Genomic DNA, 16,566 nt, shown 5'->3' on the forward strand with positions numbered 1-16,566 from the left:
CTTCAGGAGTCATATCAGGGGTTCAGACTGACACAATACTGATTTTAGAACCTTTTGTGTTGAAGTGTGAATAAGGAAGGTGTTCATGACGTTACAATTGGTCTTAAAATTAGTGACATGCTAACTGAATTTACTTTAAATACGTAGGTGGTGAGGAGATATGTATTTCCCCGGTCCACCTAAAAATTTTTACACGTTTAAGTTAAGGGATTCGGAATTAGCATGAAATTGATTTTTAGATGCATAAACTCACTATAAATGTCTTCTTTACTTACTCAAAATAATTTGGAACCCTTGATAATGACTTTCAGGAAACACGACTAACAAGTCCATGTTGTTTTCCAGGGGCTTGACGTGGTAAGAATGTGAATTTCATGCATGTTGTAAATTGTCTGGAGAAAGCCAAACCATTACTGTTGTTGACCAACACAAAAGAGTTGGCAATAAACCCTTCAATACAGGGAGTAGTAAAGTCCTGGGTGTGCCTTACTGTGAGAAGTGTTGCGAGCATGTTGTGGTGACCTGGTGTTGATCTGCCATAGGTCTTGCCATTGTCTCAGTAACATCCCTCTTACGGGCTAAAACTGATGAAATAATTCCAACAAACAATTAATAGCCAACTTATCCAGATGAAGACATTTGTGTGTTGCAGCATGGCAGCAATACACCTTTCTTACCAAAATTACTAAAATGCCATAGTAGTGGGATAAAGGTACACAACAGTGCTGCACCACCACAGTAAATGTCGGTGCAAGTAATGGCAGACTTGCATCAGCAGTGCTCATGAGGGTCACCTCAGCTGCATCAGACAGCAAAGTGAACGCTCCTCACACACCACACAGGTGATACATGTCCATACTCATGCCCAAGACAAGAGTCCTGGAATTTATCACCCTGTCAGCACCATATTGTTCAATTTCAAAATTTTTTGGTGTTATCTTAGGCACATATGAAGGTTTATTATCTGCCCACATTACTTACACTTTTCAGCTTTACAGCAGTGTCGCTGTGTACTAGGCGCCACCCTGGACCATCAGACTGTTGACCCAGTAGTTTAGTTCGGACTTATTCGTTAATGGTCGCTCAATATTTTTACACTTGATATGCTGTAGTCTCACGTTCAAGTATCAAGAACAATAGTGAGTATAAGTCATGGAAAGAAGCACAAAAGCCTTAATTTGTTGTTAACTTGTATCAATGGTGAAACTATGAAATGTGACCCATTAATAGGAAGTTGCCACAACATAACCAACCTCTTACTTGAAGGTTAAGGCGAGGATGAATAATTTTCCTGATTATTTGATCATAGTTGTAGATTGTTCAATGTCTTAATGTTTAAGAACTTGTTCAATAATGGCTTATGCATAGTTGTAGGTTATCATGGCAGAGAGCAGCCAGTCCCCCCACGAGGGCTGGGGGCCTCCCTTGCCACACATGCTCATCTAGACAACAGCACCTCATTACTCACTGAAGCTTCAAAGTTTATTTTTTCTGTAAACAACTTATTTTCAGTCTTCGATCATACCATCCACTGTTTATAGTTTATAGAACAATCATGTTAACATTTACTACAATATGTTGACAATACTGGGTCAGAATTCATGTTAACATTTACTACAATATGTTGACAATACTGGGTCAGAATTCATGTTAACATTTACTACAATATGTTGACAATACTGGGTCAGAATTCATGTTAACATTTACTACAATATGTTGACAATACTGGGTCAGAATTCATGTTAACATTTACTACAATATGTTGACAATACTGGGTCAGAATTCATGTTAACATTTACTACAATATGTTGACAATACTGGGTCAGAATTCATGTTAACATTTACTACAATATGTTGACAATACTGGGTCAGAATTCATGTTAACATTGACCTCTAATTGGTGATAAAATAAAGTACCAGTGTAGGTAGACACTCAGTATAATTTGGAACCCATTTTGAACATTATTTGTATGCTCTTTCTTATGTCTGCTTATTTGAAACCTTGCTTTATCTCCATTTATGAGAAACAATTTAATGTACAAAGCCTAAAGCTTTGAGAATCCTTGCCCTGGCTGGGTTTGGAAGATCAAGATTCTGTTATTATGGCTCCTTCACTAATGGAGTCAGGGAACATGTGCGCGTCAACTTGAGTGCTAGAGCCTTATCACTAAACTCGTGAAGTAAGATCACAAATATACGTAGAGGTGGATGTTCCCATATAAGCTTTGGGAATACAGAACTGGAATTGATACCATGGTGGGCTGCTCATAATAGTAATTTAGTTGTGTTATTACTTGTTTCCTGTAATGCACTTGTTGACCATATACTGTACATGTTGCTGTGTTGTATTATATTTAGGATATGTATACTTTTTGAATAAGTGTTATGCACTATTTACTCATTCATGTAGATAAATCACTTTATTGTTCTTGAGCGCTACGTACATAACTTAGAAATTCAGATAAAGTTTATAAATGTACGGTACTGTACAGTATTTTCACTATACAGTATTTATCTTGTTTATTAGAGTTAGGTCCAGCTAAACATTGAAAATTTTGGGACCACAGGAAGATTAAGCATCTCAGCTTATTTCATCTGATGTTTAAACACTAACACTAACTTAACCTAACCTACTGTAGTAAAATATGCTGGGAAGACTAATCTTCAGTTATCTTCAATTGATACAAAATTTTTATATCCCAACAAGAAATAGTATCCTACTTTCATCTGATAATTGTTTCATTGGGTCATCTTATATTTATAATGTGGACCACACTCCTCAACCAATATAATACATATTGTAACCTCAGATTAATATCCCAATAAGGGTAAGAAGATGGACTCCTCACCTATGACACTGTTTGGCTACTTCAACGAGCGAGTGAGGGCCAACCTGCACTTGGTAGTGGCCATGTCCCCCATAGGTGACACCTTCAGGACCAGGCTCAGGATGTTCCCCTCCCTCATTAACTGCTGCACTATAGACTGGTAGGTCCTGGTGGGTCTACTGCTTCATGTGTTAGAAGATGTCGTGTTGCCAGGTGTCCCTCACTTGTGTATTGTCAGGTGTCCCTGGTAGCGTAGTGTGTAATGTTGTGGTAGTGTAGTGTATAATATTGTTGTGGTACAATAATGGTTTCTTCTTATAGGATTTTAGAAAGTTAATAAAAAAAAATTTACAGGTTTTTACTTTCAGTGCTATGTGAGAGCTCATTGATATTATCTATAGTGCTAATCCTTTTTATGCAGGGCTTTATAATAATAGTAATACAGTAACAATAAGATTAGTAAGAATTATAATGATAATGTACAGTAATACTGTCATAATAATGCTAATAATAATAATGATAATAATTTCATTAATAACAATACTGTAATAATAATTGGCAATGTGTTTCCAAAGAAAATTTTGCCTTCTTAAAGGGAAAATTTTTACCCCCCAAAATATAATACAGTACTACTATATGTATCAAGTAAATATGCACTAAAATAGTATAATAAATACCTGCTTCTCAAATAAAATCATAAATAGAAATAATACTGTAGTACAGTTACCAGCAAGAAACATAATGCTTGTCATGTAATTTCACATCAGATTAATTGCCTTCCTGTTTCTCTTAATGCCACTGCTGCCTCTAGCACTTAATGTCCTCTGGCCAAGCTTAGGAAAACAATGGAAACACATATACAAAAAACATACACAAAAAACACAAACAAATGCCAGGTTGCAGAATGAAATGTACAGTCCTCCAAAAAAAAGGTATTGTTAACCATGGGGTCGATGTGTTTCGAGGACACGTCGCTACCTGGCATTTAATTGCAATTCTCAAAACCCCCTCCCACACCCTCCATCACACGCATTGCTACCGTCGTCGTCTTGCCTGGCGAATCGGGTGTAAATACGCACAATGAAAGCACCGCTAAAATTTTTGTTGTAATAGCTGAAATACTAAGTGCCACGAGGATTTTATATAGGGTATTTATACATCTTAGCACGGTGAGGAAATCGAGTGACTTTTATTTTGTTTCTCTCTCAGATATTGTGTTTGGGACAATTTTTTATACGTTCTGGTCAGTATGGCAACCACAGCTCGTTTTCTATTAGGAAGACAGTAGATCGTTAGTGACTAATATCCTCTGTTTTTGAGTTCCATAACTTCAAAACTCTGTAGAATGCAGTTCTGTTAAATGGCAAATGCCAGTATAATTCTGTAGAGTCACAAGATTATGACCTTTTCTTGTTCAGGTTTACTGCATGGCCTGATGATGCCTTGGAGATGGTGGCCACATCACTGCTGCAGGAAACTAAACTGGAGGCATCATTGTTGGCTCACTGTGTCACTGTCTGCAAGTATTTCCACCACAGCATTGATGACCTTGCCCACAGGTAGTTTCAAGGACATCCACACCTTGCTTATGTTATCATTTTCAGTTTAACTACCAAGGGTCAAAGACTGCTTCGTGTGGATTTCATTTTAGCATTTATCCAGTTGTTTCTCAAGTAGGCAAACCTGAGCAATCTATAGACTGATGTCTGTCTTTTTATACTAGAAATTTGTTTTTAATTATGTAAATACAGTTTACCACAGTCAGAAAACTCTCTTCAATAAAACATCCATGTTTGATTGTTTGTGTTTTAACTTCTGACTGGCCAATGATGATCATGTAGAAAATAATAGTACTGCACAGGCATAGGACCACTTATCTGGCATGCTTGGGAGCTGGGAATGGAGGTGCTGGGATTGGGCAAGTGTGATCGACGTGACCTCTGCATCTTGAGACGCGATTGGTACTAAGGCATTGTGGGTGGTAGCATGTGAAGTTCGCATGTCACCACATGAGACAGGAGAGTTTATCCCATTATTCTGAGTTAGTTTAGTGCATTTTATATTCAAATAGGCCCACTAAATGTCAAAATTTCATATGAGGTGACCTGAAGCTCTAAAGATGCACACCATATGACTTGACTTGAAGCCCAGGGGTTCAAGACATTAATTAACCCATGAGAACCTGGTGGGCTTCCAAGACCTCATTAAAACCATAAGACATACTGTACATGAGACGTTGGTAGCCCTCCAATACCTTAATTAACCAGACATACATGAGACCTTGATGAGTGCTCCTACAGGTTCTATGAGCAGCTGCGGCGGAGGTACTATGTGACATTGTGACACCCACCTCCTACCTGGAGCTCGTGTTCACCTTCAAGCAGCTCCTCCTTAAGAAGCGCTCAGAGATCCTCACACTACGGGACAGGTAAAGCTCAGGAAGCTCATCACCAGCTTTAGTAATGTTATACTGTACATCTATTGATGAATTTTAGTCGATGAGAATTCCCGACCCAACTTCGATTTTGTTTTTATTTTACTTGTGAAAATCAATAATATTGTGCCCAAGTTATTTTAAATGTATGAATATGCATTCTTAGTGCCAAAAACATTAACCATTTCATCTCTGAAGGTATGTGACAGGTCTGGAGAAACTGAAAGAGGCCAAGCTGTTGATCACTGAACTGCAAGAAGAGCTAAAGCTGCTGCAGCCCCGCCTAGTGGAGACCTCTGCCAACACGGAGGCACTTATGATCAAGATCGAACAAGACACCATCCAAGTGGAGAGGAAACAAGAGGTGTGAAGCTGTTATCTTTCACTTGTCAAACTTACCTGTTAATACTATTAATAATTCTATAACAAAAAGATGTATCTCTAACTCTGTAATAGATGGTACAGTGTGTATGTTGAAGTGCAGAAATGTACTACAGATAATACTCAACCAGGTGCCATAACTACACTACATGTGTGAGTTTGGTTGTGTAGAAAATATGTCGAAGCGAGTTAATTGTTTTTAATGAAATTAGATAGATTGGTTGGTTTAGACAACTAACTTCTTTAAATTAAGAGAAAATATATAAGAAATCAAGTTCAAAGAGCCCTTTATATTTCATGCACTAAAATACATAAAAAATTTATGTGGTTATTGATCATTCAATCTACCTAGCAAATTTAACAGATGTGAAATATATTGTCTTTGACTGTGAACTGTAAGTGTGACCTTGACCTGCTTTCTCCAAAATTAGACTAGATTTCTCTTAATCAACAGCAACCTATAGTCCCAAGTTTTCATTAACTCTAATAAAGAGTTGTGTAGACAACAGACACATACAGTGGAATGTGACTGTGACCATGGCTTTGAATATATTTACCCCAGCTTTCAATTACCGTACCTCTTCCTTTGCCTACACTCAACCCTTGACGATCATTTGGTGAAGAGGATAAAAGAAAAGGAAAAGTAACAGAGACGTGACCGATCGCCCAAGCACCTAACGAGCCAATCAGTGGTGAAGAGGATAAAAAAAAAAAGACTGTTTCACTAGAGTTCACCAGTCTATTCTTTAGCTTTACTTGCCCAAATTTATTTATTTTCTCTGAGGTAAATAACCTTTTAGCCTGCCAGGTTTCATCGAAGCTACCCTTCCCATTCTTTTATATATTTTGTTCATAGATACAAACACAAGTATAATTCCCCAAACCCAGAAGAACAAACATAAGTGAAACATGGAAGGTTGTTGAAGATACCACAATGAAACCAATGTTGTAGTCACAATTCAGTCAGTGTTTTGTGATCTTGATGTAAAATATTGTCATTGGCAAGGTTCTTGTTACTATCATGAACACCTTGCTAGTTATTGCTGTTTTTGTGTTCGTGTTTTATGTTCCCTTCTAATGTTAACCCTGCCTCTCTTGGTAAAAAAAAAAGATGAAAGTGATAACATATCTCATTTCTTGGTTGTTGATAACAAATTTGTTCTCAGTTGGTGGCGGCAGACGAGGCGGTGGCCAATAAGAAGTTTGCCGATGCACAGGCCATAAAAGACGACTGTGAAAAGGAGCTCGCCAAGGCAGTACCAGCTCTCAATGCTGCCACAGACGCCCTCAACACCCTCAAACAAGATGACATACGCGTCGTCAAGGCCATGAAGAACCCGCCCTCAGGAGTCAAGCTGGTGAGTATAACCTACCAAATGATGACATTGGTTATGAAGAGTGCTCACCTTAACCTCCACTCTGACTCTACCTAAGTCTCCACTGTTGTTTTACCTAATCTTCCACTCTGACTCTACTGTCCCCAAACCTTCACTTTGCCTTAATATCCTCTAGCTGTTGACCTTAAGTCACTTTGTGCTCCTAACACACCCTGTGATCCTCACACCCTCCTAAAGATATATGAAAAGTTTTGTCCCTGTGTTGTTTTTTGTATTTCTAATCATTAGTGAAACTTTTTGAGAAATACTACATCAGTTGACGCACTCTGCATTAGAAGGGGGTGAAGCTCCAAATTCAAAAAGCTGAGAAAAACACGTTGAAAGTTTTCAAGGTTCAAACAACCATAACTTTTTTTTTAAGCTAGAGGGTTCTTTTTTTTTATCGTGCAGCTTAATCCCTCTCCTAGCGAACTGTGACAACTGGAAATTAGTACAGTGAATAGTTATTAATTTATTGCGAGTTGAATGAAAATAACCCGTGATGTAGAGTTGTTTGATCTTCAAACCAACAATAATCGCATTTTTCTGCAATTTTTTTTTATTAATATTTGTGGGTTAATACTGTAAAACAAGTTAATGATAACCAAAAACAGCACTCGTTTTACCACCCCCCCCCCCCAAAAATAATAATAAAAACTCATTTGCCTATTAGTATTTATCTTTCCGTCCCTATTATTAGCCAAAGATTTATAATATTGTTAAGTTTAATAGTGTGTAATAATGAGGAAACACCACTACACTCATCCCACCCCCTACCATGAACCCCCCCCCAACGTAATTAACAGACGAATACAAAGGCTTAGAAAGTTTGCATATTCTTTGGTTAAGAGAGTATTCTGATAATAGTATTACAATCTTACTTTGTTTAGTTCCTTCGTTTTATTATCCCTGAATATCGTAGTAACTTGAAGTTACGTAAATCCTGAGGAGTGCGTTTAACTTAAATGGCCTCTTCATAATCAATCATGTACTGATCAAAGTCTTTTTCTGCCCTCTCTAAAAATCGCCACACAGATTCTTCATGAACTAGATCATTGATTTTTGATGCCGGCAACAGTTTAGTTTCATTATAAGATTGAGTTATGGGCTCACTTTCATTCGCATTCGTTGGTTCAGGCACACTTTCATCACTATCAAGGTCAATGCATGCCTCGTCACTGTCCATTTCTACCTCCTCACAGTCTGTATGTTCTTGTTGTGATACATTAGTGTCACTCTGTTACCATTAGACTCACTTTCATCATTTTCATCTTCACTTTCATCATCATTATTGCTGTCAGTGCATGTCACGTAACTCTGTACCGGAACATAGTCTGCAAAAAGGTCTTGTGATGCATAGCAGTCACTTTTTGTATGATGAGTACAGTGAGTTCTGCTATAACGCGTGTTTTGACAACGCGAATTTGCTCGAACGCGATTTATGAATTGAGGAACGATATTTGTAAAACGCGAACTAGTTTGCTCTAACGCGATTCCACTTGAACGGTTGTTGTGGCTTCAGTTCACGTTCGACATCACATGTTCAATTGAGTTATGTGTTTTGTTTGTGAACAATTGCAGAAATAATGTATGTAATATTTGTGTATACAGTATACCTATATATTATAAGTAAATTGTAAAATTTTACATAAAAGAGAAAATCAATTTACATAGCGTTTTACACCCGCGCTCTCTCTACATCACACACAGTGTTTACAGTTCACGTTCGACATCACATATTCAATTGATTTATGTGTTTTGTTTGTGAAGAATTGCAGAAATAATTTATGTAATATTTATGTATACAGTAAACCACTCACAAGGTCCTACAGTACCACTAATTATTTTATACTGAAACTTACGTTTGGTAAGCTGGATTAAAATGAAGATTACCGGTATATTAAAATAATAAAAATGTATTATAAACCAGTCTAACATACCGTAATAAACACAGCTGCTATTATCATCCCCCCCTCCCCCATTTGCCAGTGACAAGAAAGGGAAAGTGACCTTGACTGTGACCGCCTGTGGCTATTTTTAGCCGTCCTTGTGTTCGGAGGTGGTCAGTAATGCATATCTGTATATTTACTGATCATAATACTTATCTCTTATAAATAATTCATTTAAAATTTATTTTTTTGCAAAGAATATTCAGTAAATGACTGCATTAATTCTTGAAACTACCTACAGTGGTAAATTTAGGATATAAATAATGAACAGAAGTCACGTCATGGATTCGGAGTTTGGTCCTTAACGATCACCATAAATGTAGCCTCCCTTTTTCGCGAAACACGTATATAAATTAAAGAAAATACTTGCAGTATATTTAATATATTACAGTATATTATATATAAATAAATAAACAAATAAATTCAAATTCCCTTATCATCCTGTGTCATATACAGAAATACTTGAGTCCCTGAGCGAGTACACAAAAAGAAAACGGAGGACTAAGACATCCTGAAGTGGGTAGAGAACGACATCTCTACTGGGGGACTCAAACGTTTCTCATGTTTTGTGGGCGCTCTAGCATAATATGAATATGTAAATTACAATTTACATATATATATATATATATATATATATATATATATATATATATATATATATATATATATATATATATATATATATATATATATGTAAATTGTAAAAATTTAAATAAAAGATAAAAACTAAATACGTAGCGTTTAAAGTGTTAAAGTGTACTGTACAGTGTTGTGGCTTGGCTCAATGTTTACAGTTCACGTTCGACATCACTTGTTCAATTGATTTATGTGTTTTGTTTGTGAAGAAATACCTGTACAGTATATGTAAATTGTAAAATTTTAAATAAGAGAGAAAAACAAAATAAGTAGCGTTTAAAGTGTACTGTACATTGTGGCTTGGCGCGGGGTTATGCAGTGTTTACAGTTCACGTTCGACATCACATGTTCAATTGATTTATGTGTTTTGTTTGTGAAGAATTGCAGAAATAATTTATGTAATATTTATGTATACAGTATACCTGTACAGTATATGTAAAATGTAAAGTTTTAACTAAGAGAGAAAAACAAAATACATAGCGTTTTAGACCCGCGCGCTCTGTTTACTCCACACTTTGTTTGAAACACGTGAAGTTTTTAAGCGTCCTCAGTGAATTCTGATTACTGTTTCTCCAATTTTGTGACTATGGAAAAGAAGAATATCTCTGGGAAGCACTCTGGTGATCGCATTTCCGGTGGTGATCGTAAAAGAAAGGCTATAACACTTGAAGAAAAGCTTGATGTTTCATGACTCCTCAGCCTCAACATCACCCTTATCCCCCATCAAGTTATATTCATATTTTTTCAAGGTAAAGTGTAACATTTACTGTATGATTTCATTATTAGATATGAATGTAACATTTATTTAGACTGTGCTATCCTTTGTGTTAGGCTAACTACGAAATTTTTTTTCGATTTGGAGTAATCTGCTGGACTTGAAGCAGAAGAGGGAGGAGTCGAGGAGGAACGGGGACAGGTGCACATGGGTTATACTCAGGGGGAGGGTAGTGGAAACAAGTGTGCCGACACAGGGCCAGGGGGCAGCAGTGCACCCTCCACCCACTCAACCCCCCACCCGGGAGGCGGCACCAGCTCAGCCTACCGGACAGGAGGGAACGAGCGCCGTGTAAACAATGACATTTTTAACCACACCCTGCAAAATACAGTGTACTTAGCAAATGCTGCAGCTTCTGAGAATGTGGGTGGAGCGGGTTTATTACTAAGAGCAGAGACGTTACCGAGAACAAATTCTGGCTTGAATGTCATGTACACTAATACCGACACGTTCCTTGATAAGAGGGAGGAGTTTGAAACACTACTAAGAGTACACCAACCAGATATTGTAGGAGTTGCAGAACTGTTGTACAAGAACAGGAGAATCGACCCAGAGGAATGTGAGTTCAGTATTCCTGGATATGACTCATTTACGAACCTAACTCAAGAATCCTGCAGGAGGGGTGTGGTTATCTACGCTAGGCAAGACCTTAGAGCCAGCCAGGCGAGGGTACAGGGAGAGGATGTTTTTGAAGAGTCCAAGTGGTGTAAAATTAAATTAAAGGGAGGGGACTTACTTATCGTCGGGTGTATCTACAGATCCCCGAACTGTGGCCCACTAAATCAAAGGAACTTAAGAACCTTAATAAACAATGCGGCGATGCTCAACCCCAGCCACCTCCTTATCATGGGGGACTTTAACTATGGCGACATCGACTGGAGAAACGAGTCAACCCCGAATGACTTGAATAATCCTGCTACTCTTTTTGTAGAAACTCTGAGAGATAATTTTCTGTTCCAACATGTGAGAGACCCGACACATTACAGAGGGGAGCAAACACCCAAGCCACTTGACCTCATCATAACAAACGAGGAGGGTATGGTGGCCAAACTGGAACACCTTGCCCCAGTTGGCACCAGTCACCATACAGTGTTGTCATTCAGATTTAACTGTTACCTAGTTCAAGATAAGGCCAGGCCAAGGTGCAAATATTACAAGGGAAATTACAATGGGATGAGGGAAGAGATGAGGGGTATCAACTGGCCTGACTTATTAAGGTACAAGAACGCAGACACTACGCTGAATATCATAACTAGTAAAATGACCCATTTGATCGATAAATATATACCCAAGACCAAACCCAGTGCTTCTAGGAATACGAGGGGATCCCTACACATGAACCATGCGGCGGTCGACAAAATTAAGAAGAAAACCCAGAAATTCAAGACGTGGGTTGGGTCAAACGATGAGCAAGACAGGAGGATGTATGCAAGAGCCAGAAACCAAGCAAAGATAGAGTGTAGGAGGGCTGAAAAGGAGTTCCAAAGGCTGGTTGCACGCGAGGTCAAGTCAAACCCAAAGGCATTTTACCGCTATGCAAAGTCGAAATTGAAAACGCGAGTAGGAGTATCAGACCTGAGGCTTGAAGATGGTAGTTACGCAGATTCTGACCAGGATAAAGCTGAGGCATTGAACAGCTTCTTTTCCTCAGTGTTCACAAGAGAGGATGCAACTAACCTTCCTGCGTTTGAGGACAGACGGTTCGACACAGCACTGACCCACATTGTGTTCACAGAAGAGGGTATTAGAAATAAACTGTCCAGGCTAAAGGTCCATAAGAGTCCTGGACCTGACATGGTGCATCCTAGAGTGCTAAGGGAGCTGTGCAACGAGCTTGCAGAGCCCCTGAAGATTCTGTTTTGTAAATGCCTGGATGAACAAATGGTCCCCAGTGAATGGAAAGTGGCTTATGTGAGTCCTATCTTCAAGAAGGGCGATAGGCACTCCACGAACAACTATAGACCGGTGAGCCTGACCAGCATAATATGTAAAGTACTTGAGAGTATTATCAGAGATGCAGCGATGGAACATCTACTACGAAACAACCTTGTAAAAGATTGCCAACACGGTTTTATGCCGGGGCGCTCTTGCTTGACACAATTGCTCAAGGTATTTGATATTTGGACCCATATTCTAGAACGGGGTGGTAATATCGACAATATTTACCTAGATTTTGCCAAGGCTTTCGACAGTGTACCCCACGAAAGGCTGAAAATCAAACTGGAAGGGTACGGAATTCGGGGAAATGTCCTAGCGTGGATAGAAGACTTTCTACATGACCGCAAGCAATGTGTGGTGATTAATGGCACGAAATCGTCATCTGTACCTGTAACAAGTGGGGTACCGCAGGGTAGTGTATTGGGCCCGCTGTTGTTTGTTTGTTTCATAAATGATATGCCTGACGTTGTACACTCCTCCATACAAATGTTTGCCGATGATGCCAAGTTATTTCGGGAAATTAAGAACCAAGCGGACTGTGAAGAGCTGCAGAAGGACCTCTGTGGGCTCCAGGAATGGTCGAAGGAATGGCTGCTGAGATTCAATGTCACGAAGTGTAAGAGGATGCACCTGGGGCGTACCAACGGTAAGGAGGCGTACCATATGTCCCAACGGGATGAAGAAAATGTACTAGTTGAGACTGTGTGTGAGAAGGACCTAGGTGTGTATGTTGACAATGAGCTGAAGTTCTCGGGCCATTGTGAGAAGAAGGTAAATCAGGCAAATAAATTATTGGGTCTTATAAGAAGGTCGTTCAGATATCTAGACGGTCCGTCCCTCGTGACGATCTTCAGGAGTGAAGTGCTTCCCCATCTGGAGTACTGTCACCCCATCTGGTCCCCGAGATATGCTAGGGACTGTCAGTTGGTTGAAAATGTTCAAAGGAGGGCCACCAAACTGGTGCCTGCACTTCGGCATCTCAGCTACCCTGAGAGATTGGAGCGCCTGAACTTGCCTAGCTTATACTACAGACGGGCAAGGGGGGACCTAGTTGAGGTTTATAAGCATCTCAGGGGGCACTACTCAGTTGAGTGTCCTTACTTGGAGCTGGCGGACGCTCGCCCCACAAGGGGTCACAGCTCAAGATTGAAGAAGCCGCAAGTCCGGAAAACCGTGAGGGCAAACTTTTTCGGAGTGAGGGTTGTAAACTCTTGGAACAATCTACCAGAGAGTGTTGTGACGGCACCGAGTGTGAGCTCTTTCAAGAAGAAGACTTGACCAACACTGGAGCGGGTTCAGGTACATTCAGGAGCCGGTGCATGCCCAGTATTTGCCAACAGTGCGTGACAGAGACGTGACCGATCGCCCGGGCGGCTAGCGAGCCGACCTTGTGGTGAAGAATATAAAGGAAAAGAGACGTGACCGATCGCCCAAGCGGCTAACAAGCCGATCAGTGGCGAAGAGGATAAAAGTAAAAAGTAAAAGTTCTCCATAAGCCCTGTTATTTCTATTACACGAATTTCTATAACACGATGTTTTACAAGAACACTACTATCGCGTTATAGCAGAACTACCTGTATACCAAAATCACTATCACTATCACCAAGCATTCCTAGGATGTCCACGTGAGCACTGTCATCACTAAACACACGTTCAGGAATAATGTGCTCCTGAACCTATACCAGAAGGCCTGGCCTCACTCAACTCTTGCTCCAATATCGGGCAGATATTGCACAGCATTTTACACACCCGTGGATGAACAACATCATTGTTACGCCGAAAAGTTATCAAAAATAGCCATAGAAAGTATACTGAACCTCCTTATGCTATACAATGCACCAAAACTAACAAGGAGGCAGCATCTGGGCGCGCGGATTGGCCGAGGAGCTGTGACATAGCAAGGGGAAATCCATTGTGATTGGCTACCTCAGGGGTATGGTCCGAGGGAGGCGCGCTGTCATTGGCTCGCGCTCCTCTCGCTCTGAACGGGAAGTTGCCACCTTCTTTGACTGAGCGCACAGCCAGATACGTAGCTCCAGGCCTGAGGCAAAATCACGCCTAATTTTGAAGGACTTTCTACCATATTTCTATTCTAGCTAGAGCGTTACATCCAACGGGTGAAAATAGTGATATCCATCAAAAAACGCATTTTGGCCAGAGTGTCACTTCACCCCCCTCTAATGCTGAGCGCCTCAATTCTAGTGGGTTATGAGAAACATAACATCAATTCTAGTGTGTGATGAGAAACATATTTCTAGTGGGTGATAAGAAACACTACTTCAATTCTAGTGGGTGATGAGAAACATAGTTCTAGTGGGTGATGAGAAACACTACATTAGTTCTAGTGGGTGATGAGAAATACCATCAACAAGGCAGAGTGAAGCCATGTGTCATCTTCATAGACTTCTGTGTAATTTTTATCCTAACCTAACATAACTTTAACCAAACCTAGCATAACGTAACTTAAGATAGCATAGTCTAACTTAAGATGACCTGACCTAACACAACTTAACCCAGCTCAGTAATGCAGTGTTTCTCATCATCCAACTCATGTTTTTCATCACCCAGGTCAGTAAAGTTTCTCATCACCCAGTTCTCTAATGCAATGTTTGTGTTCATGTTTTACTAGAGCTGTAAAAATACCCAAAATAACAATGCTGCACTATACAGTTCAATACTATGCTTTGTCAGGTAATGGAAGCTGTGTGTGTAATGCTGGACCTCAAGCCAGAGAGGAAGCCAGACCCTAATGGCTCAGGAAAAATGATTGAGGACTATTGGGCACCATCTCAGAAGCTGTTGGGGGATATGAAGTTCCTCCAGAACCTGCTGCACTATGACAAAGAAAACATTCCCACAAAGATTATCACTCACGTCCGCAACGAGTAAGTTCAAACATTATTTCCGTGATATGGTATTCATTAGGTAATTCATCTTTGCCATTAAGTATGACCAAGACAGAGGCTATCAGAGTGGTGTCGAGACAGACAGACCGATATGAATAAACTCATACTATTGAACAAATAAAATGCTGTAAAAAATTATCAACATTACTACTGTCTCAGTACTGTACTAACATGTAGCTACCTGATGCTTGCACTCAAGAGTGTGCATGGTTATTCAGGACGGATTACATCTTGGAAAATTTTCTTGTTATACCAGTATATTTTCCTTCACCCAATGAAAATGTAAAATAACAGTTGAAAATCTTGGTTGCTGGAACAGTGCTGTTGAATATGGACGCCTTGAGAATGACACACACAGTAATAACTGTGTAAGTCACACTACCTACTGTCACATTTAGAAATGAGTGTTCTTCCACTTTAACCCTGAAACCTATTATAAACTCACAAAAAGTAAAGGAAATAAATGTTGAGACATTTTAAAATGTACTTATCCATTAATTTACTTATTCATGCATATGTATCTTATGCTCAGGTAAATACATACTATTGTTTCACAAGAAATCACAAAAAAATAAAATCCCTCTTTTATCTTTAAAGAAGACTTGAGTGACACATAAAACTGTGTGAGTACTGAAGTGGATGACTTAGGGACTTTCTACTTCCTGCCAGGTTCTACTCTCACCCGGATTTTGACCCAAAGAAGATACGTATGGTATCAATGGCTTGTGAGGGCCTCTGCCGATGGGTGAGGGCCATGGTTGTCTATGATCAAGTCATAAAGATTGTCGCCCCCAAGAAACAAGCTTTGGAGGCTGCCAACCATGAACTGGCCCCCCAGAATGAAAGGCTAGAGGAAAAGAGGAAGGAACTCAGAGAGGTAATGTGTGAACCGAGAAAGATGTGTGAAATAAAAGACATTGCATGTAGAACCATTTCAACATATAGAATTACTGTATGGTAGACTTAGTCATCATTATATTATGAAGACTACTATTCCTTCTACAGTATATGTTCATCTACCTGCAATATGTGCATGAGTCTGCTCAGGTGTTGTGAAACAAAAGTTTTTTAGTTAACCCTTTACTTGTCATATTCCTAGATCCATGTACGTGAGTGACCATCTCTGAGCAGTCCATTACGTAGATCAATGAATTTGACTTTTTAAATTTCCCACAGCATCTGAAATGGTCCAGAAGGATTAATATATTTAAAATATGGCACATGGTAACCTCTCAAGACACATTAGCCTGTATCAGCAACCTCTGTCCCTCCAAAATGCTTTGTTTACTAACCCTACCACCACTACATCCATCCAGTCCCTCCCCAAGTTTGCTGCCCACATC

The 16,566-nt window shown here is 39.5% G+C and overlaps 1 protein-coding gene across 3 annotated transcripts; it reads left to right on the forward strand.

Annotated features, from left to right (window-relative positions):
* The first annotated feature begins 2,500 nt into the window (after positions 1–2,500).
* On the forward strand, positions 2,501–16,199 carry LOC121878244 (dynein axonemal heavy chain 3-like). Of its 3 annotated transcripts, none has more exons than XM_042384338.1 (7): positions 2,501–2,988; positions 4,247–4,387; positions 5,129–5,256; positions 5,461–5,626; positions 6,810–7,001; positions 15,009–15,202; positions 15,893–16,199. In XM_042384338.1, the coding sequence occupies exons 4-7, from the start codon at positions 5,579–5,581 to the stop codon at positions 16,182–16,184; spliced, it is 726 nt and encodes a 241-aa protein (XP_042240272.1). In that variant the 5' UTR covers positions 2,501–2,988; positions 4,247–4,387; positions 5,129–5,256; positions 5,461–5,578; the 3' UTR covers positions 16,185–16,199. The 3 variants fall into 3 exon arrangements, with proteins under 3 accessions (XP_042240272.1, XP_042240274.1, XP_042240273.1); XM_042384340.1 differs by having other exon boundaries at positions 5,472–5,626; XM_042384339.1 differs by lacking the exon at positions 2,501–2,988 and adding an exon at positions 3,848–3,997.
* The last annotated feature ends 367 nt before the right edge of the window (positions 16,200–16,566 follow it).

This window comes from Homarus americanus, unplaced genomic scaffold (assembly GCF_018991925.1).
Source record: "Homarus americanus isolate GMGI-L3 unplaced genomic scaffold, GMGI_Hamer_2.0 scaffold15846, whole genome shotgun sequence".
NCBI lineage: Eukaryota > Metazoa > Arthropoda > Malacostraca > Decapoda > Nephropidae > Homarus > Homarus americanus.